Here is a 15,455-nt window from a genome sequence, read left to right on the forward strand (position 1 = left end):
GGCATTTCCCATAAAACCCGTTTCATTACAATATAGATCTTGATGATCTCTCAGGTCATCTTGACTGGGCCCTGCCATTTTCTTTGAAGCAAAGTGATATGATAGATGGAATCTGTTTGGTCAATAGGAAAGACATGGAAGGGATATTACTCGTAAATAGCCATTGGTGGCGCTACAATCACGCCTGGGAATTCCAGCTTAGTTCGGCAAGGGTGGAAACTGGACTTTTAGTTTTACAGTCAGTTAACTACCTTGCCTTGGGAAGATGAGCATAAGTCTGCTACATAGATACGTCAGGACTAAAGTGAAGTATATAGAATATGGTAAAGTTGGATGTATCGATATACAGAAAACTCTTGTTATCTCATGGCTTAGTTGGAATATGACTGACCACATCAATTGCATTTTCCTGCTATCAAACTTTCTGATCCTTATTTTATAACATTCAGTATGTTGAGTTGAAAGAAACAGGAAGTTACAGTACAGTGCTTGCTGCGTGTTGAGTATCATGCACCTTGATGTACAATTGTATAGGAAACACTCATGAATGCATTTCATTACCAAGTTTTGACTTTCAGACAGTGTAATGTCTTCCTCTGTGGATGGTTTGGTGATTGGATGTGAATTCTTTATCCTCCCTTTTAATATCCTGTCTTGGTTCTCTGGGAATTGAAAGTGTGTATACTACTCAAAAGAAATTAAGGACCACCCCATTCTTTCATATTACTACAGTTAATCGGTCATGCCATGAGTCATCAATCATAGTAATATAAAAGAATCGTTTTTTCCTTAACTTCTTTTTATGGTATATTAAGAACTGTATCTCTTGATAGGTCGATATACACAGTAGAGGTCAGCTGTGATGTCAGAGGTGTGTCAGAATATGGACTTGTCATTGCAAGACATGATCAAGATGTCTTACTCCAGTAATTACACTACATCGCACTAATCTATTCATTATTAACATTTTAACATTATCTCAGCTGAAGTTACTCAACTCTTAACATTGTACTATGCTAATCAAGACATATCATACATAATGAGCTAAACCATTAAGCTGCTCTGATTGGTTGCAGCTAAGTGATATATCTCCCATACTGACATCAGCTGTCTGCCAGTAGTAACACTTGCTGCATGCAATACACTGAACATAGGAACTACAGGTTTAGTCATTGTGTTATACACAGATGAACATACTGGGTGAAGATTGTATCTGATACTTCAAACTGAGTTGGGACTTCTCTCATTATGGGACCTATGGGTGCGGATGGCCCAGTTGTTGAAGGTGCAGAAAATTGCTGTGCAGAGTTGTGCCCTTTGGGCGTGCAAGAAACCTGTCATTATGAGATCAAACCCCGGTTCAAACCTATAATTTTTCTAGGTTTGTCAGTACCATATCTGTGCTGGTGGTTTTCGTCAATGGGGTAAATGTCTAAGACCTGCATCACTTCGTACTTTCCTGCGACATTAAGCTAACATGCCGTGATATAAGTGGAATACTGTTAAAAGCTGGATTAAACCCATCTCACTCACTTACTCTCGTAACTAGTTATTGCAATAGTAAATGTTTATAACTCTCCATGTATGAGGTAAGTTGATGTGAAATGGGTTTAATGTTGCGTTCAAGATTATTGTATTTATAGAGAGACGTTCATTCCGGACTAATGCCAATTGTATAGTACTAGCCCACTGAGATACCATGCCACATGTAACATTAATACCCAGCTCAGACACAGTATACTGACAAGCCGAGCTAACCAGTCCTTGTTATACACCCTTAATGCAGAGTGCCAGGCAGGGTAACAACAAGTACCATCTTTTCATGTCTTTTGGTATGCCTGAGCCAGGGATCAAACCCCCAACCTTCCTCTTATCCTGACAGTATTGGGACACTTCTCTATGTGTGTTTGTTGTTAAACAATGAACTCAGCAATACTTCAGTTATATAATGGCGGCCTGTTAATGAAAGAGTCTCGATCAGAGCCCCGTTCCATAAAGCGATCCTAGTGCAACGACTGTCGCAAAGCTATGTTAAAGTATGGGAGTTACGATCGTCTTGGCACTACGATTGCTTTGTGAAATAGGCTCCAGACTATCCAGTGATTGATACTGTGAGTACAACAGTGTCTCTATGATCACAGAAAGACTTCACGTAGGCCATAGTTAACATCAACATGGAGATAGGTGTCTAGCACTGCACAACTAATTATACAAGCTTTCATGTATATTCACAAACCTTTTTTTTACCAACCTTTAATTCTTTGGTCGATACAGTTAAGAATTACTATCTGTCATTCAGTTAAATGCTATTGTCAATGTAAATAACAACAAGAATATATGAGCCATTATGATACATGTAATGTGAATATATGTTTCCTTGATGGCAAGATGCATGTACGCTTCAGAGGTATCGTGGTAAATCTGCCTGAATGATTTCAAGTGTTTGACAGTAGTGTAGCACCAGACTGTCGGCCAGGGGCTGTAGCTGTGTATCTTTGTTTAGGCAAATCAACCGAAACCTCGGTGAATGATGTTTTCCGGCATGAGTTGGACGACGCTGCCAAGCAGACCAACCATGCCTTGTCCTCTGTCCGGCAACTCCATGGGGTCCGCACCGACCATGATGGGGCAGAGGAAACGCGGACCGTTCATCACGACGACGTAGAGAAAGTCTCTAAGGACAAAGATGAGAAGAAGATGTCGCCGCAGATCAAAATGATGCAGCCAATACTGAGGTTCCTGCAGCTGCTGTGTGAGAACCACAACAGAGAACTACAGGTGAGACGGATCTCAGGTTTGACAGGTCTCCGGTGTGACAGGTCTCAGGTGAGACATCAATCTTTGGTAAGACATTGCAACAGAAAACTCAGGTGAGACTTAAGGTAAGAGAACTTAGGTAAGACATTGCAACAGAAAACTCAGGTGTGACAGATGTCAGGTGAGACATCATGTAAGACATCTGTGACAGGTGAGAAATAAATCTGAGATGAGGAAATCTCACGTAACTACTATTACAGACACAACAGGGGATACATTACGACAGAAAGATATCAGTGAGACAGTACACACCTTGCAGTGGTAGCTGAGAAATATACTCACCGCCAAAAGAAACATGAACCATAGAAACATATAGAGAAGTATGTATGTTAAGAAGAGACGTTTCCAATGTGTACCTGCTCAAAATAAATGGTGCATCTCGAATCATGGTACTATGACGTCACATGTGATGCGTTCATAAACGTCGGTTCACACAACATACCAGTATGTTTGCTTGTGCATTGAACCAATCTAATGTCTTGAATATGAGTAATTCTTCACTTTTTAACCAACATGTTTGGTATTTGTGTTTCTTTTGGTGTCATGTTGTAAGGTGTGTGAGCTGACCTGGCTGCCTCGTTGTGTTGTAGAACTACCTGCGCTTCCAGCACAACATCAAGTCCACCTACAACCTGGTGTGCGAGACGCTGCAGTTCCTCGACTGCATCTGCGGAAGCACCACCGGGGGCCTCGGCCTCCTCGGCCTCTACATCAACGAAAACAACGTGGTCCTCATCAACCAAGCCCTCAGCAGCCTGACTGAGTACTGTCAGGGGCCCTGCCATGAGAACCAGGTGGGAGACATTCTCGGCACATGCACTCCAGTTAACCTTGGTCCTGACAGAAATGTCAGGGCCTCTGCCATAAAGACAAAAATACAAGTCCCTTTTTGAGATAAACAAATTGTGCCTTTTGTAAAGTTTTATTATTATGACATTTAGAAATCTGCAGAACATTTCATAGTTACTCCTTGGTGTTTCAATGTTAATGTCATTATAAGACAAGATCTAGGTTGAACAATATTATTTGCATTTAGATTAGACTCAGGTTGAAAAAGGTTGTCAAAACCATTTTTGTTTGTACACTTTATATCAACCTAACAGATAATGATGATCTAAATTACACACAGACAATGCCTCAGTTCCACACATGGCTCTAATGACACTATCCAGTCCAAGACTTAATGTACAGACAGTGGAGTCCCCCTTTAACACTTGCCAAATTCATGTTTCAGAATGCTATAGCTATGCATGAAAGTAACGGCATTGACATCATCATCGCTCTGCTGCTTAACGACATCAACCCGCTGGGAAAACATCGCATGGACCTAGTACTGGAGTTGAAGGTGGGCGTGGCACTTCCTAACCAATATCAGAGGAAACTGTATGGTGATAATAGAGATACATGTTATTCCCTAATGCATAGAGTTATAGAAAATCAGACTGAAGTATTCAAGGAAAACTGTAAATGATGATATTTGTTCTAAACTGTTTATCTATTTGAGAAACCCTGGTCTGTTTCTGGGTTCTGGGTTTGTACTGTGAGGGGCAAGTGGCCATCCCTTGGACTTTTTGTCTAAATTTTGCTGACACATTGTTATGTCAACTAATACTGTTCAAAGCAGCTTTAACTCACTGTTTCTGAACAATTCCTTTATCTTCTTCTGCCCAGAACAACGCCTCCAAGCTGCTGCTGGCCGTGATGGAGAGTCGACATGACAGTGAGAACGCCGAGAGGATCCTCTACAACATGAGTCCTAAACAGCTGGTAGGTACACCCTATATCACCCCACATAGCTGGTAGGTACACCCTGTATCACCCTAAACAGCTGGTAGGTACACCCTGTATCACCCCACACAGCTGGTAGGTACATCCTATATCACCCCACACAGCTGGTATGTACACCCTATATCACCCTTAACAGCTGGTAGGTACATGCTATATCACCCCACACAGCTGGTAGGTACACCCTGTATCACCCTAAACAGCTGGTAGGTACACCCTATATCACCCCACACAGCTGGTAGGTACACCCTATATCACCCCACACAGCTGGTAGGTACACCCTATATCACCCCACAAAGCTGGTAGGTACATCCTATATCACCCTACACAGCTGGTAGGTACACCCTTTATCACCCCACACAGCTGGTAGGTACACCCTATATCATCCCACACAGCTGGTAGGTACTCCCTATATCACCCTAAACAGCTGGTAGGTACACCCTATATCACCCCACACAGTTGGTAGGTACTCCCTATATCACCCCTCACAGCTGGTGGGGTACACCCTATATCACCCCACACAGCTGGTAGGTACACCCTGTATCACCCCACACAGCTGGTAGGTACATCCTATATCACCCCACACAGCCGGTAGGTTCATCCTATATCACCCCACACAGCTGGTAGGTACACCCTATATCACCCCACACAGCCGGTAGGTACATCCTATATCACCCCACACAGCTGGTAGGTACACCCTATATCACCCCACACAGTTGGTAGGTACACCCTATATCACCCTAAACAGCTGGTAGGTACACCCTATATCACCCCTCACAGCTGGTAGGTACACCCTATATCACCCCACACAGTTGGTAGGTACTCCCTATATCACCCCTCACAGCTGGTGGGGTACACCCTATATCACCCCACACAGCTGGTAGGTACACCCTGTATCACCCCACACAGCTGGTAGGTACATCCTATATCACCCCACACAGCCGGTAGGTTCATCCTATATCACCCCACACAGCTGGTAGTACACCCTGTATCACCCCACACAGCCGGTAGGTACATCCTATATCACCCCACACAGCTGGTAGGTACACCCTATATCACCCTAAACAGCTGGTAGGTACACCCTATATCACCCCTCACAGCTGGTAGGTACACCCTATATCACCCCACACAGCTGGTAGGTACACCCTGTATCACCCCACACAGCTGGTAGGTACACCCTATATCACCCCACACAGCTGGTAGGTACACCCTGTATCACCCCACACAGCTGGTAGGTACACCCTATATCACCCCACACAGCTGGTAGGTTCATCCTATATCGCCCGAAACAGCTGGTAGGTACATCCTATATCACCCTACACAGCTGGTAGGTACATCCTATATCACCCCCAACAGCTGGTAGGTACACCCTGTATCACACCACACAGCTGGTAGGTACATCCTATATCACCCCACACAGCTGGTAGGTACATCCTATATCACCCCACACAGCACATACACCTAAGCCTCTTTAACATTACCGGTAAATGTCTATGTCTGCGTAATGCTGCTGTATATAGCCTATGAGATATACAGTTGTCAGTTTGTTTTATGTTTTATTCTTGCCTCAACAAATTGAAAAAACTTGAATATATGGATTTAAGAACTGTTTTGAATCATATTAATAATATTTGTTATTAACACACGTTATTTCAGTTTCAACTGAATGCCATACATTTTAATTGTCTTTTATCTTTATTTTCCATGAACAAACTGAAGTCTATGAAAGGCTGTTTTCGGAATAACATCTTATGTCTCATCTCAACAGTTCATGCCCGTTCCTTTATAAGGTTTGAGTCCCGGAAATGAAATTGGTTCCTACCGAATTCACAGACTTCCGTTTGAGACTCTATTGAATGATTTACATGGAATGGCCGATGTGCACTGCATTATGATGTCACTTGTATTGTTATCTTTTGTTGAAAACACAATATATCTCTTTTTATTTTGTGCAAATTGATACACCTTATCATTTATCCCTATGCTATGAATATCTATATCTTCAAGCTGTATTTTATAAGTGGTGTATAATACTGATATGTAATGCTTGTTATTGCCGTCAAAACCCAGGCCAGATGATTGGTTAGGTTTATGACACAAGAGCTTTAAACTCCTGATGGTGACAGTACTGGTATCCATTGCGCTGAACATGAAGTGAGATATTATCTCAGAATAATGAGAGTAACCATTAACTGTTGGATTCATGTACGTCTTCAAATTTGGGGTAACAGAGACACAACTGATGTTTGTAGGGCTTGAATGACAGTTCACTTGGCCTGGATTTTGAAGGTTCCCATTAATAACATATATTATTTGCAGCAATTATTTGTTGGTTTCCCTAAATAGTTACAATCTGTAGTTGCTGCAGTAGCCTGCCTTAAGTATTTCATGGCCTGCTGGGTCACATCATGTAGCATCTTCCTGCCACTGACTAAGTAGCTAGTAGTAATCCCATGTAACATAACTCAGTAATGACCTATGGTATGTTCCCTTCTCTAAAGTGATACCCATGGAGATCCAGAGTAGAATAGGGCTTCAGCAACCCATGCTTGCCGTAAGAGGCGACTAGCGGGATTGGGTGGACTGGCTCCCTGACTTGGTTGATGTATGTCATCGTATCTCAATTTCGTGGATCGATGCTCATGATATCAATCACTGGATTGTCCGGTCCAGACTGGGCAAATATTTTAACATGCAGTCATCTCTGGATCAATGATGACAAGGAACTTCATAAATTCATGTGATATAATCAGTAACAAACATTCCCAGCATTCTCTGTAACAAGAGAATGGTTCACTTGAATGGTTGTGTCCCTGAATTGTGCCAGGATTCGCTGGTTTGGGTTCATAGACCTGGATCACTAAGCTCCAACATGCTGTCGACATGCTGTCCTATATATATGCTCACCGCCGAAAGGAATGCGAACCAGACAAATGGTGCATCTGGAGTCGTGGCTCTGTGACGTCTGTGACGTCACATGTGATGCAATTATGAGCATCGGTTCACACAACATACCAGTATATTTGTTTGTGCATCAAACCTATCTAATATCTCTATGAATATGAGTAGGTCTTCATATGTAAACCAAGATGTATGGTATTTGCGTTTCTCTTGGTGGTGAGTATATAACTGAAATATTGTTCATTGCTGCATTAAACCTAACTGACTCACTCACTCACTCACTCACTGAGTGTAACAAAACAAAGCCCTAAACGTACAGTTTCCGGTTGTTGAGACTGACTGATGTTATTGTCCTGATTTCCACAGGTGGACGCCATGAAACAAGTGTTTAGACGGGCAGTCTATGACGGCAACATTTTATTGTCTAAGGTCTCTCGTGTGATGATCAGAGCCTGTTTGTATTGAGGGCCTGGCTTGCTTGTTGTGTTTTCACTTCCAGTTATTTTCTGTTAGATTTCTATTGTTTTTCTGGTGTAGATAGATTGTCAAACAAGCCACTGTGGCTTGACAAAGGTGGGGTGTGTTTTCTGGTGTAGATAGATTGTCAAACAAGCTACTGTAGCTTGACAAAGGTGGGGTCTGTTCTTTGGTGTAGATAGATTGTCAAACAAGCCACTGTGGCTTGACAAAGGTGGGTTTGTTTTTTGGTGTAGATAGATTGTCAAACAAGCCACTGTGGCTTGACAAAGGTGGGGTCTGTTCTTTGGTGTAGATAGATTGTCAAACAAATTGTTTCTTGACAAAGGTGGGGTGTGTTTTCCAGTGTAGATAGAGTGTCAAACAAGCCACTATGGCTTGACAAGGTGGGGTGTGTTTTCTGGTGTAGATAGAGTGTCAAACAAGCCACTATGGCTTGACAAGGTGGGGTGTGTTTTCTGGTGTAGATAGATTGTCAAACAAGCCACTGTGGCTTGACATATGTGGGGGGTGTTTTCGGGTCTAGTTAGATTGTCAAACAAGCCACTAAGGCTTGACAAGGTGGGGTGTGTTTTCTGGTGTAGATAGAGTGTCAAACAAGCCACTATGGCTTGACAAGGTTGGGGGTGTTTTCTGGTGTAGATAGATTGTCAAACAAATTGTTTCTTGACAAAGGTGGGGTGTGTTTTCTGGTGTAGATAGAGTGTCAAACAAGCCACTGTGGCTTGACAAAGATGGGGGGTGTTTTCTGGTGTAGATAGATTGTCAAACAAGCCCCTATGGCTTGACAAGGTGGGGTGTGTTTTCTGGTGTAGATAGAGTGTCAAACAAGCCACTGTGGCTTGACAAGGTGGGGGGTGTTTTCTGGTGTAGATAGATTGTCAAACAAGCCACTGTGGCTTGACAAGGTGGGGTGTGTTTTCTGGTGTAGATAGAGTGTCAAACAAGCCACTTTGGCTTGACAAGGTGGGGTGTGTTTTCTGGTGTAGATAGAGTGTCAAACAAGCCACTATGGCTTGACAAGGTGGGGTGTGTTTTCTGGTGTAGATAGAGTGTCAAACAAGCCACTGTGGCTTGACAAGGTGGGGTGTGTTTTCTGGTGTAGATAGAGTGTCAAACAAGCCACTATGGCTTGACAAGGTGGGGTGTGTTTTCTGGTGTAGATAGAGTGTCAAACAAGCCACTATGGCTTGACCAGGCGGGGTGTGTTTTCTGGTGTAGATAGAGTGTCAAACAAGCCACTGTGGCTTGACAAGGTGGGGTGTGTTTTCTGGTGTAGATAGAGTGTCAAACAAGCCACTATGGCTTGACCAGGTGGGGTGTGTTTTCTGGTGTAGATAGAGTGTCAAACAAGCCACTATGGCTTGACCAGGTGGGGTGTGTTTTCTGGTGTAGATAGATAGTCTTTACAGTGATGGGTATGTTTGATGTGAGAGATGATGTGTATATAGGAATTTGTGTGTATGAACTTGGTAAACAAGGGTAGGCCAAAGTAGAGTTATTTAGGGACGGTGGTCGAGTTCGGAAGAGAAGGGGTTTATTTGGTGCGGGAAATTTGATTTAGGTGACTGGGAGGATGGGTGTTATCTGTGGCTGGTGATTATGCTGTGTGTTTGATCACTGCCTAAGTAGTCTCACTGTTACACTGCTTGAGTTTTTCGTAAGCATGCTTGTGAAGTGGGCGGAGCTTAAAGTAAAGGAGCAGTTGAAATTGGTCATCAGCTATGAAACAAAATGTTGGATTATTTTCTGATGAGTGCAAGAGTTTCAAATTTAAATTAAATATTGCTTTGGCTTTAGATGACTGACTGAAATCTCTCCTCCCACTCAACAGGGATTCCAGAAGAATATAGTCCCCATGAATAGTTATCCTGTTTAATGAAGTGAGATTCGACTAGATATATCGTTGTGCTTTGTTGGTGCTGACAGCTGCACTGGGTGTTCAGCCCTATGGACAAATGTGTCTGGCAGTATGGTGTTCCTGATTCATGGAGATTCTGACACTAATTGATGGTGCCTTTGAACAGCGGTGTCTCCGATTGTGCTGCGATCTGACCTATGACCTCTGGCTGATGGTTCCTTGATCTGACTGACGGTGCCTCTGACAAATGGTGCCTCGGCTAATCATGCCAATATCCCATGGTGCCTTTGAAGAATGGTGTTGCTGCTGTCTCAGAGCAGTTTATCTCAGACCGATAGGGTCTTTGGCCGATGGTGCCACAATCTGTAAGATAGTGTCTCAGACCAATTTGTCTCAAGCTGCTAGTGTCAGACTGATAGTGCCTATGGTCAATGTGGTCTTAGACCGATGGTGTCTTAGACCACTGGTCTCTCAGACCAATGGTGCCACAATCTGACAGATTGTGTCTGGCCGATGGTATCTCTGATCAATGCTGCCTGTGAACAATGGTACAATGAACCACTGTACAATAGTGTTTCTGATGGATGAAGCTAATGTGTGATGTGCCACTAGACGACATGATGTCTGCTGTAGTTTGACAAATGACCACCCAACCCAAATTTATTGGTAGGCTTTCATTCTAGAGGTTTATTAGTGTTTCTTTTATTTTCACACTTGAGGTACCACCTAGAAATAGTTTTGTATCTTTTGTATCGATTTATATATATATATATGATTTCTGTATTATCTAAGACCATGTGCGGCGTTTTGGTTTATGTCATTTGTTTGGTCTGTATTTGACTTTGTTATTCGCAATTGTTTCAACTCATCTCTCTTTTTTATTTTACTCCTTGCTTATTTGGTGCATGGAAGGTGTTGGCTCTCCAAATACATCATGGATGTACTGGTAGCACTTTCAGGAAGGTTAATAATAAAGGCAGTACTGACTGAGAGTGTGCAAGATAACACAGTGAAACTGCTGTATCTCGAGCCTCACTAACTGAAAATGTATCACTTACTTAGAAGTAAATGTATTGGCATTCTGGCCCCAGCACCCTGCTTGTTCTGTTAACAAAGTTTAACGGTCATATATTTCAGCTATTTTATGAAGAGTGTCTGTTTATAAATGTCACTCCGAAGTTGTGTGATGGCAAGGATGTAACGTCTTGTAACGGCTCCTGCTAATATTAAGTGTGATACACAGGTTGATGATGTTTGTTATGGAGAAATGAAGTAGCATTTCCTTTGATCAACTGATGTTAGAACTATTGAATTGCTGATGTGTGGGTGCCTGGTCCGAACTTTCCCTCACTTGACATCCCCTGTTTGGATGCTCTCAGTGCATGTACTCCAGTGTTGTCTATCTTGGCTTAGTGACAACAGACAGTGGCATGGTGTGATATAGTCTATATACTTCTTGTTGTCATGGTGACAAATGTGGAATAACTGAGATTCATGGCATGTAGTATGTAGTATACTACTAGAATCATATTAAAATTCTTAATGGAAATAATGAAGACAGTATTTCTAATATTTACAATTCATCTGTAAGTCGATGTTTAGAGAACTATGATGTATTTCTCAACGCCTCATGACAAAGATTGTACATAGTACTTATTTAACTTATTTTATGCACACTTTGTGCACTAGAATAAAAGCCTTGCAGAGTATGAGACTTATGTTTATTATGCACCATATCTCACAGATTCTGTTGTTATTGCACAGAATTTGTTAATGTTTTTATCACATTGAAATATTTGGATGAGGGCATCATGATTCATGACTAGGGCGGAGGATGTTTTGTCAGGGCTTGTGATGCTGTGTTGTGTGTTGTGCAGGTCGATGTTGCGAAGCAGGCATTTCACCGAGAGGACACTGTAGAGGACGATGAGAAGGAGGATGAGGAGAGGGATGCGTCCCCCAAAGCTGTCGGACACAACATCTTTATCCTCGCTCACCAGGTTCGGTATTTAACTAACCTAAGTGCTGCTCTCTACTTTAGCCTGTATGGAGTCTGGGTTCTAATGGAGGGGCTGTGGGATAGCCTACTGGTTAAAGCATTGGCTCGTCACACCAAAGATATAGGTTTGATTCCCACATGGGTACAATATGTGCAGCCCATTTCTGGTGTCCCTTGCCGTGATATTGCTGGAATAATGCTAAAAAGCAGCGTAAAACCATACTCACTCACAATTGCTCACAATATCAAACACTGGTTTGTCTTGTCCAAATTTTATTATTCACGGGCAGATGTCATGTTTGGTATGTTGCTGACTTTGACTTCACTCAACGAAAAAAGCCAAACTTTACAATGGTAGAAACTAACACTATCCTTATGATACCTTAACTATTGTGCAGTTTGTCAAGGACCAGAGGACACTGCTTTACAATTGCATTACCAAAGATCTTAAATCACTGGCTGGTCATAAACCAATAGGTCTTATACAATAGTGTAACATGTTTTATGTGTTTCATTCGTAAGTTTTTGGTTCATGGATGATAACAAATCTTCAGTCACTGGGATTGATTAGGCTGTATTTGCACACAGAACAAGGTTATTTTACTTCGTGTGTTTAAGTATGTCCCCTGGAGAATGCATCAGATTTCTTCGCCTCATATTCACAAATAACACATGACAATATATGATGCTTAACAGGTTTTAAGGAAGCTAAGGTCAACTGTATTTAAGTTATTTATGTCAAATATCATTCCAACATGTTGAGAAGTCTCGGTTCCGGGGATCAACGTGAATCTATCTCTTTCCTTCAGTTGTCTCAGCACAACAAGGAGTTGGCAGAACTCCTGAAACCGAGCGGGACGGATCTGTACGGGGACCAGGCTCTCAAGTTCTACGCCAGGCACACGGCCCAGATAGAGGTGAGTTCTACGCCAGGCACACGGCTCAGATAGAGGCGAGTTCTATGCCAGGCAGACAGCTCAGATAGAGGTGTGTTCTACGCCAGGCAGACAGCTCAGATAGAGGTGAGTTCTATGCCAGGCAGACAGCTCAGAGAGAGGCGAGTTCTACGCCAGACAGACAGCTCAGATAGAGGTGAGTTCTACGCCAGACAGACAGCTCAGATAGAGGCGAGTTCTATGCCAGGCAGACAGCTCAGATAGAGGTGAGTACTATGCCAGGCACATAGATGGAGTACAGATGGTTTATGGTGATGAGCACACTTGTGTCCCTCTCTCAAGGATCAACTTGTAGGTCTGATCCCAGCTTTACTTTATTCTTGGTCGACATCAATGTTTGTAGGTTTCACCAAACACCTGGGGACACCTTGCTGTGTGGAGTGGAGTTCCTTTAACTAACCAGGATCCAGTGATCATGTGTTCAAATCCCTGATTCCCCCTGATTATGATATTGGTTTGTCTGCACCAATCCCAAGATCTTTAATTTTTTTGTTCTCTAAAGTGGTATACATCTAAGACCTACATCACATCAGGTTTTACTCCCACATGAAGCTCACATTCCATGAATTAACTGAAATACTGTTCAAAGCGACATTAAGTCCAAGTCAATCACGAAACAGTTAAGATTCAGGTCTTCAGCAACCCATGCTTTCTGTAAAGGCAACTATGCTTGTCATGAGAGGTGACTAACTGGATCAGGTGGTCATGCTCACTAACTTTGTTGATGCATGTTGATCATTGTATCCCAGCTGCATAGATTGATGCTTATGATGTCAATCACTGGATTATCTGGTCCGGAATTGATTATGTACAGACTGCCATCATATAGCTGGAATATTGCTGAGTGCCAACAAGAAACAACAAACAAACAAAAACAGGACTGTTAACTATCTGTATCAACATGTGAGTCGATTCTTAATTAATAAATACTTGAAGTTAATGTAACACTTATGATACTTGTTATATTTATTGTTAGAGACATGGCTGATGAAGACATACAGTTCATAATACACAAATAGGGTGGATTAGCTTGGATCAGCGAGCAGACACCTATGTTCATCATGTGACTGTTGAGTCAAGTTGTAAGTGTTGTGAAGAATTGTTCACTCTGTACGTGTGTGACAGATCGTGCGTCAGGACCGGACGATGGAACGGATCGTGTTCCCCATCCCGGAGATCTGTGAGTACTTGACAGAGGAGACAAAGGTCAAGGTCTTCAACACGACGGAGAGAGACGAGCAGGGCAGCAAGGTGGCCGACTTCTTTGCCGCACATGAAGATCTTTTTGCCGAAATGAAGTGGCAGAAAATGTTGCGGGGTGAGTAGCTCATTTGAAAGTACTTGTATAAGTTCAAAGTAAAGATTTCATGCTGATGTTTGATTGTTTTTGTCTGTTGCATCATTTTTCAGTTAGATTAAGTTAACATTGTGTTCATGACTTCTTCGTGATTTAAACATGATGATGAAACACTGAATTCTCCCTGGGGAGAATAGGTCCCCAGCAACATAAGTTTGTTGTATAGTCTGTAAGGTAATTTAAGGTACCAACGTTTACTACAATATCTGAAAAACTATCGGACCTACTCCAGTCAAAGTTGGTATGAGATTATTAAACAGTCATACATAACTGGATATTACATTTAAAGACAATCGGTGGATGAATAAAAAATCTGTCTATTTAGCTATCACTATATTTCATCAACAACCAGACCTGTTCGTCACGGGTGGAACAAGCATTCATTGTAACAGCCATCTGCATAATGCTACCCCTGCATCACAGGGCCATATGACACAGTTGAACCAATCAACAATGAATGCTCGTTCCACCCGTGACGAACAGGGCTGGTTGTTGGTGAAATATAGTGATAGCTAAATAGACAGATTTTTTATTCATCCACCAATTGTCTTTAACTGTAATATCCAGTTATGTATGACTGTTTAATAATCTCATACCAACTTTGACTGGAGTAGGTCCAATTTTTTTTCAGACATTGCAGTATACGTCGGTACCTTAAATTTCCTTCCAGACTATAAGAGGCAACTTATGGATTGAGTGGTCAGACTCGTTGACTTGGTTAATTGCGTGTCAACATACAACAATGAAAGGATTGTTGCGCATGATATCAATCACGGGTTTGTCTGGTTCAGGCTCAATTATTTACAGGTTACTGTCATGTGGCCGGAATATTGCTGAGTGCAAATTACAGCAACAAACAAACAAATATAAGTAGGTTTATCATTCTGTTAAAAAGATCTCAGCCAGATTCAACCTGGAATCTTTTTCTTGATCTGCACGTGACTGCATGTCCCCCAGCCACCGCACCCCTCCAATCTCTTTCCCCCCAGTCTGTGTGCATGCTCCTCAGTAGCTGACAAACCCATGAAGATCCTGGTTAGAATATGTCCTCAGCAACCCATGCCTGCTGTAAAAGGCGACTATGCTGGTCATAAGAGTAAACTAACAGGATTGGGTGGTCAGACTCTCTGACTTTGTTGATGCATGTCATCGTTTCCTTATTGTCTGCATCGTGGCTCATGATATCAATCACTGGATCGTCTGGTCCAGACTTGATCATTTACGGACTACCGTCATATTGCTGGAATATTGATGAGTGCGGCTTTACCCAACAACACTCCCCCTCCCAAAAAAGTGTAGCTG

General features: G+C 42.3%; 1 protein-coding gene across 7 annotated transcripts in view; it reads left to right on the forward strand.

The window, feature by feature from the left end:
- The window catches only part of LOC139445560 (inositol 1,4,5-trisphosphate-gated calcium channel ITPR1-like), a 253,058-nt gene that overhangs the window by 210,986 nt on the left and 26,617 nt on the right, over positions 1–15,455 (forward strand). For all 7 annotated transcript variants that reach the window (XM_071226708.1, XM_071226711.1, XM_071226710.1 and 4 more), the window contains 7 exons: positions 2,504–2,778; positions 3,408–3,611; positions 4,052–4,162; positions 4,489–4,584; positions 11,719–11,841; positions 12,650–12,757; positions 13,922–14,114. In XM_071226708.1, coding sequence (XP_071082809.1) covers positions 2,504–2,778; positions 3,408–3,611; positions 4,052–4,162; positions 4,489–4,584; positions 11,719–11,841; positions 12,650–12,757; positions 13,922–14,114 — 1,110 coding nt within the window. The remainder of the gene's footprint in view (positions 1–2,503; positions 2,779–3,407; positions 3,612–4,051; positions 4,163–4,488; positions 4,585–11,718; positions 11,842–12,649; positions 12,758–13,921; positions 14,115–15,455) is intronic.

This window comes from Haliotis cracherodii, unplaced genomic scaffold (assembly GCF_022045235.1).
Source record: "Haliotis cracherodii isolate W230 unplaced genomic scaffold, xgHalCrac1.p SCAF_6, whole genome shotgun sequence".
Lineage (NCBI taxonomy): Eukaryota > Metazoa > Mollusca > Gastropoda > Lepetellida > Haliotidae > Haliotis > Haliotis cracherodii.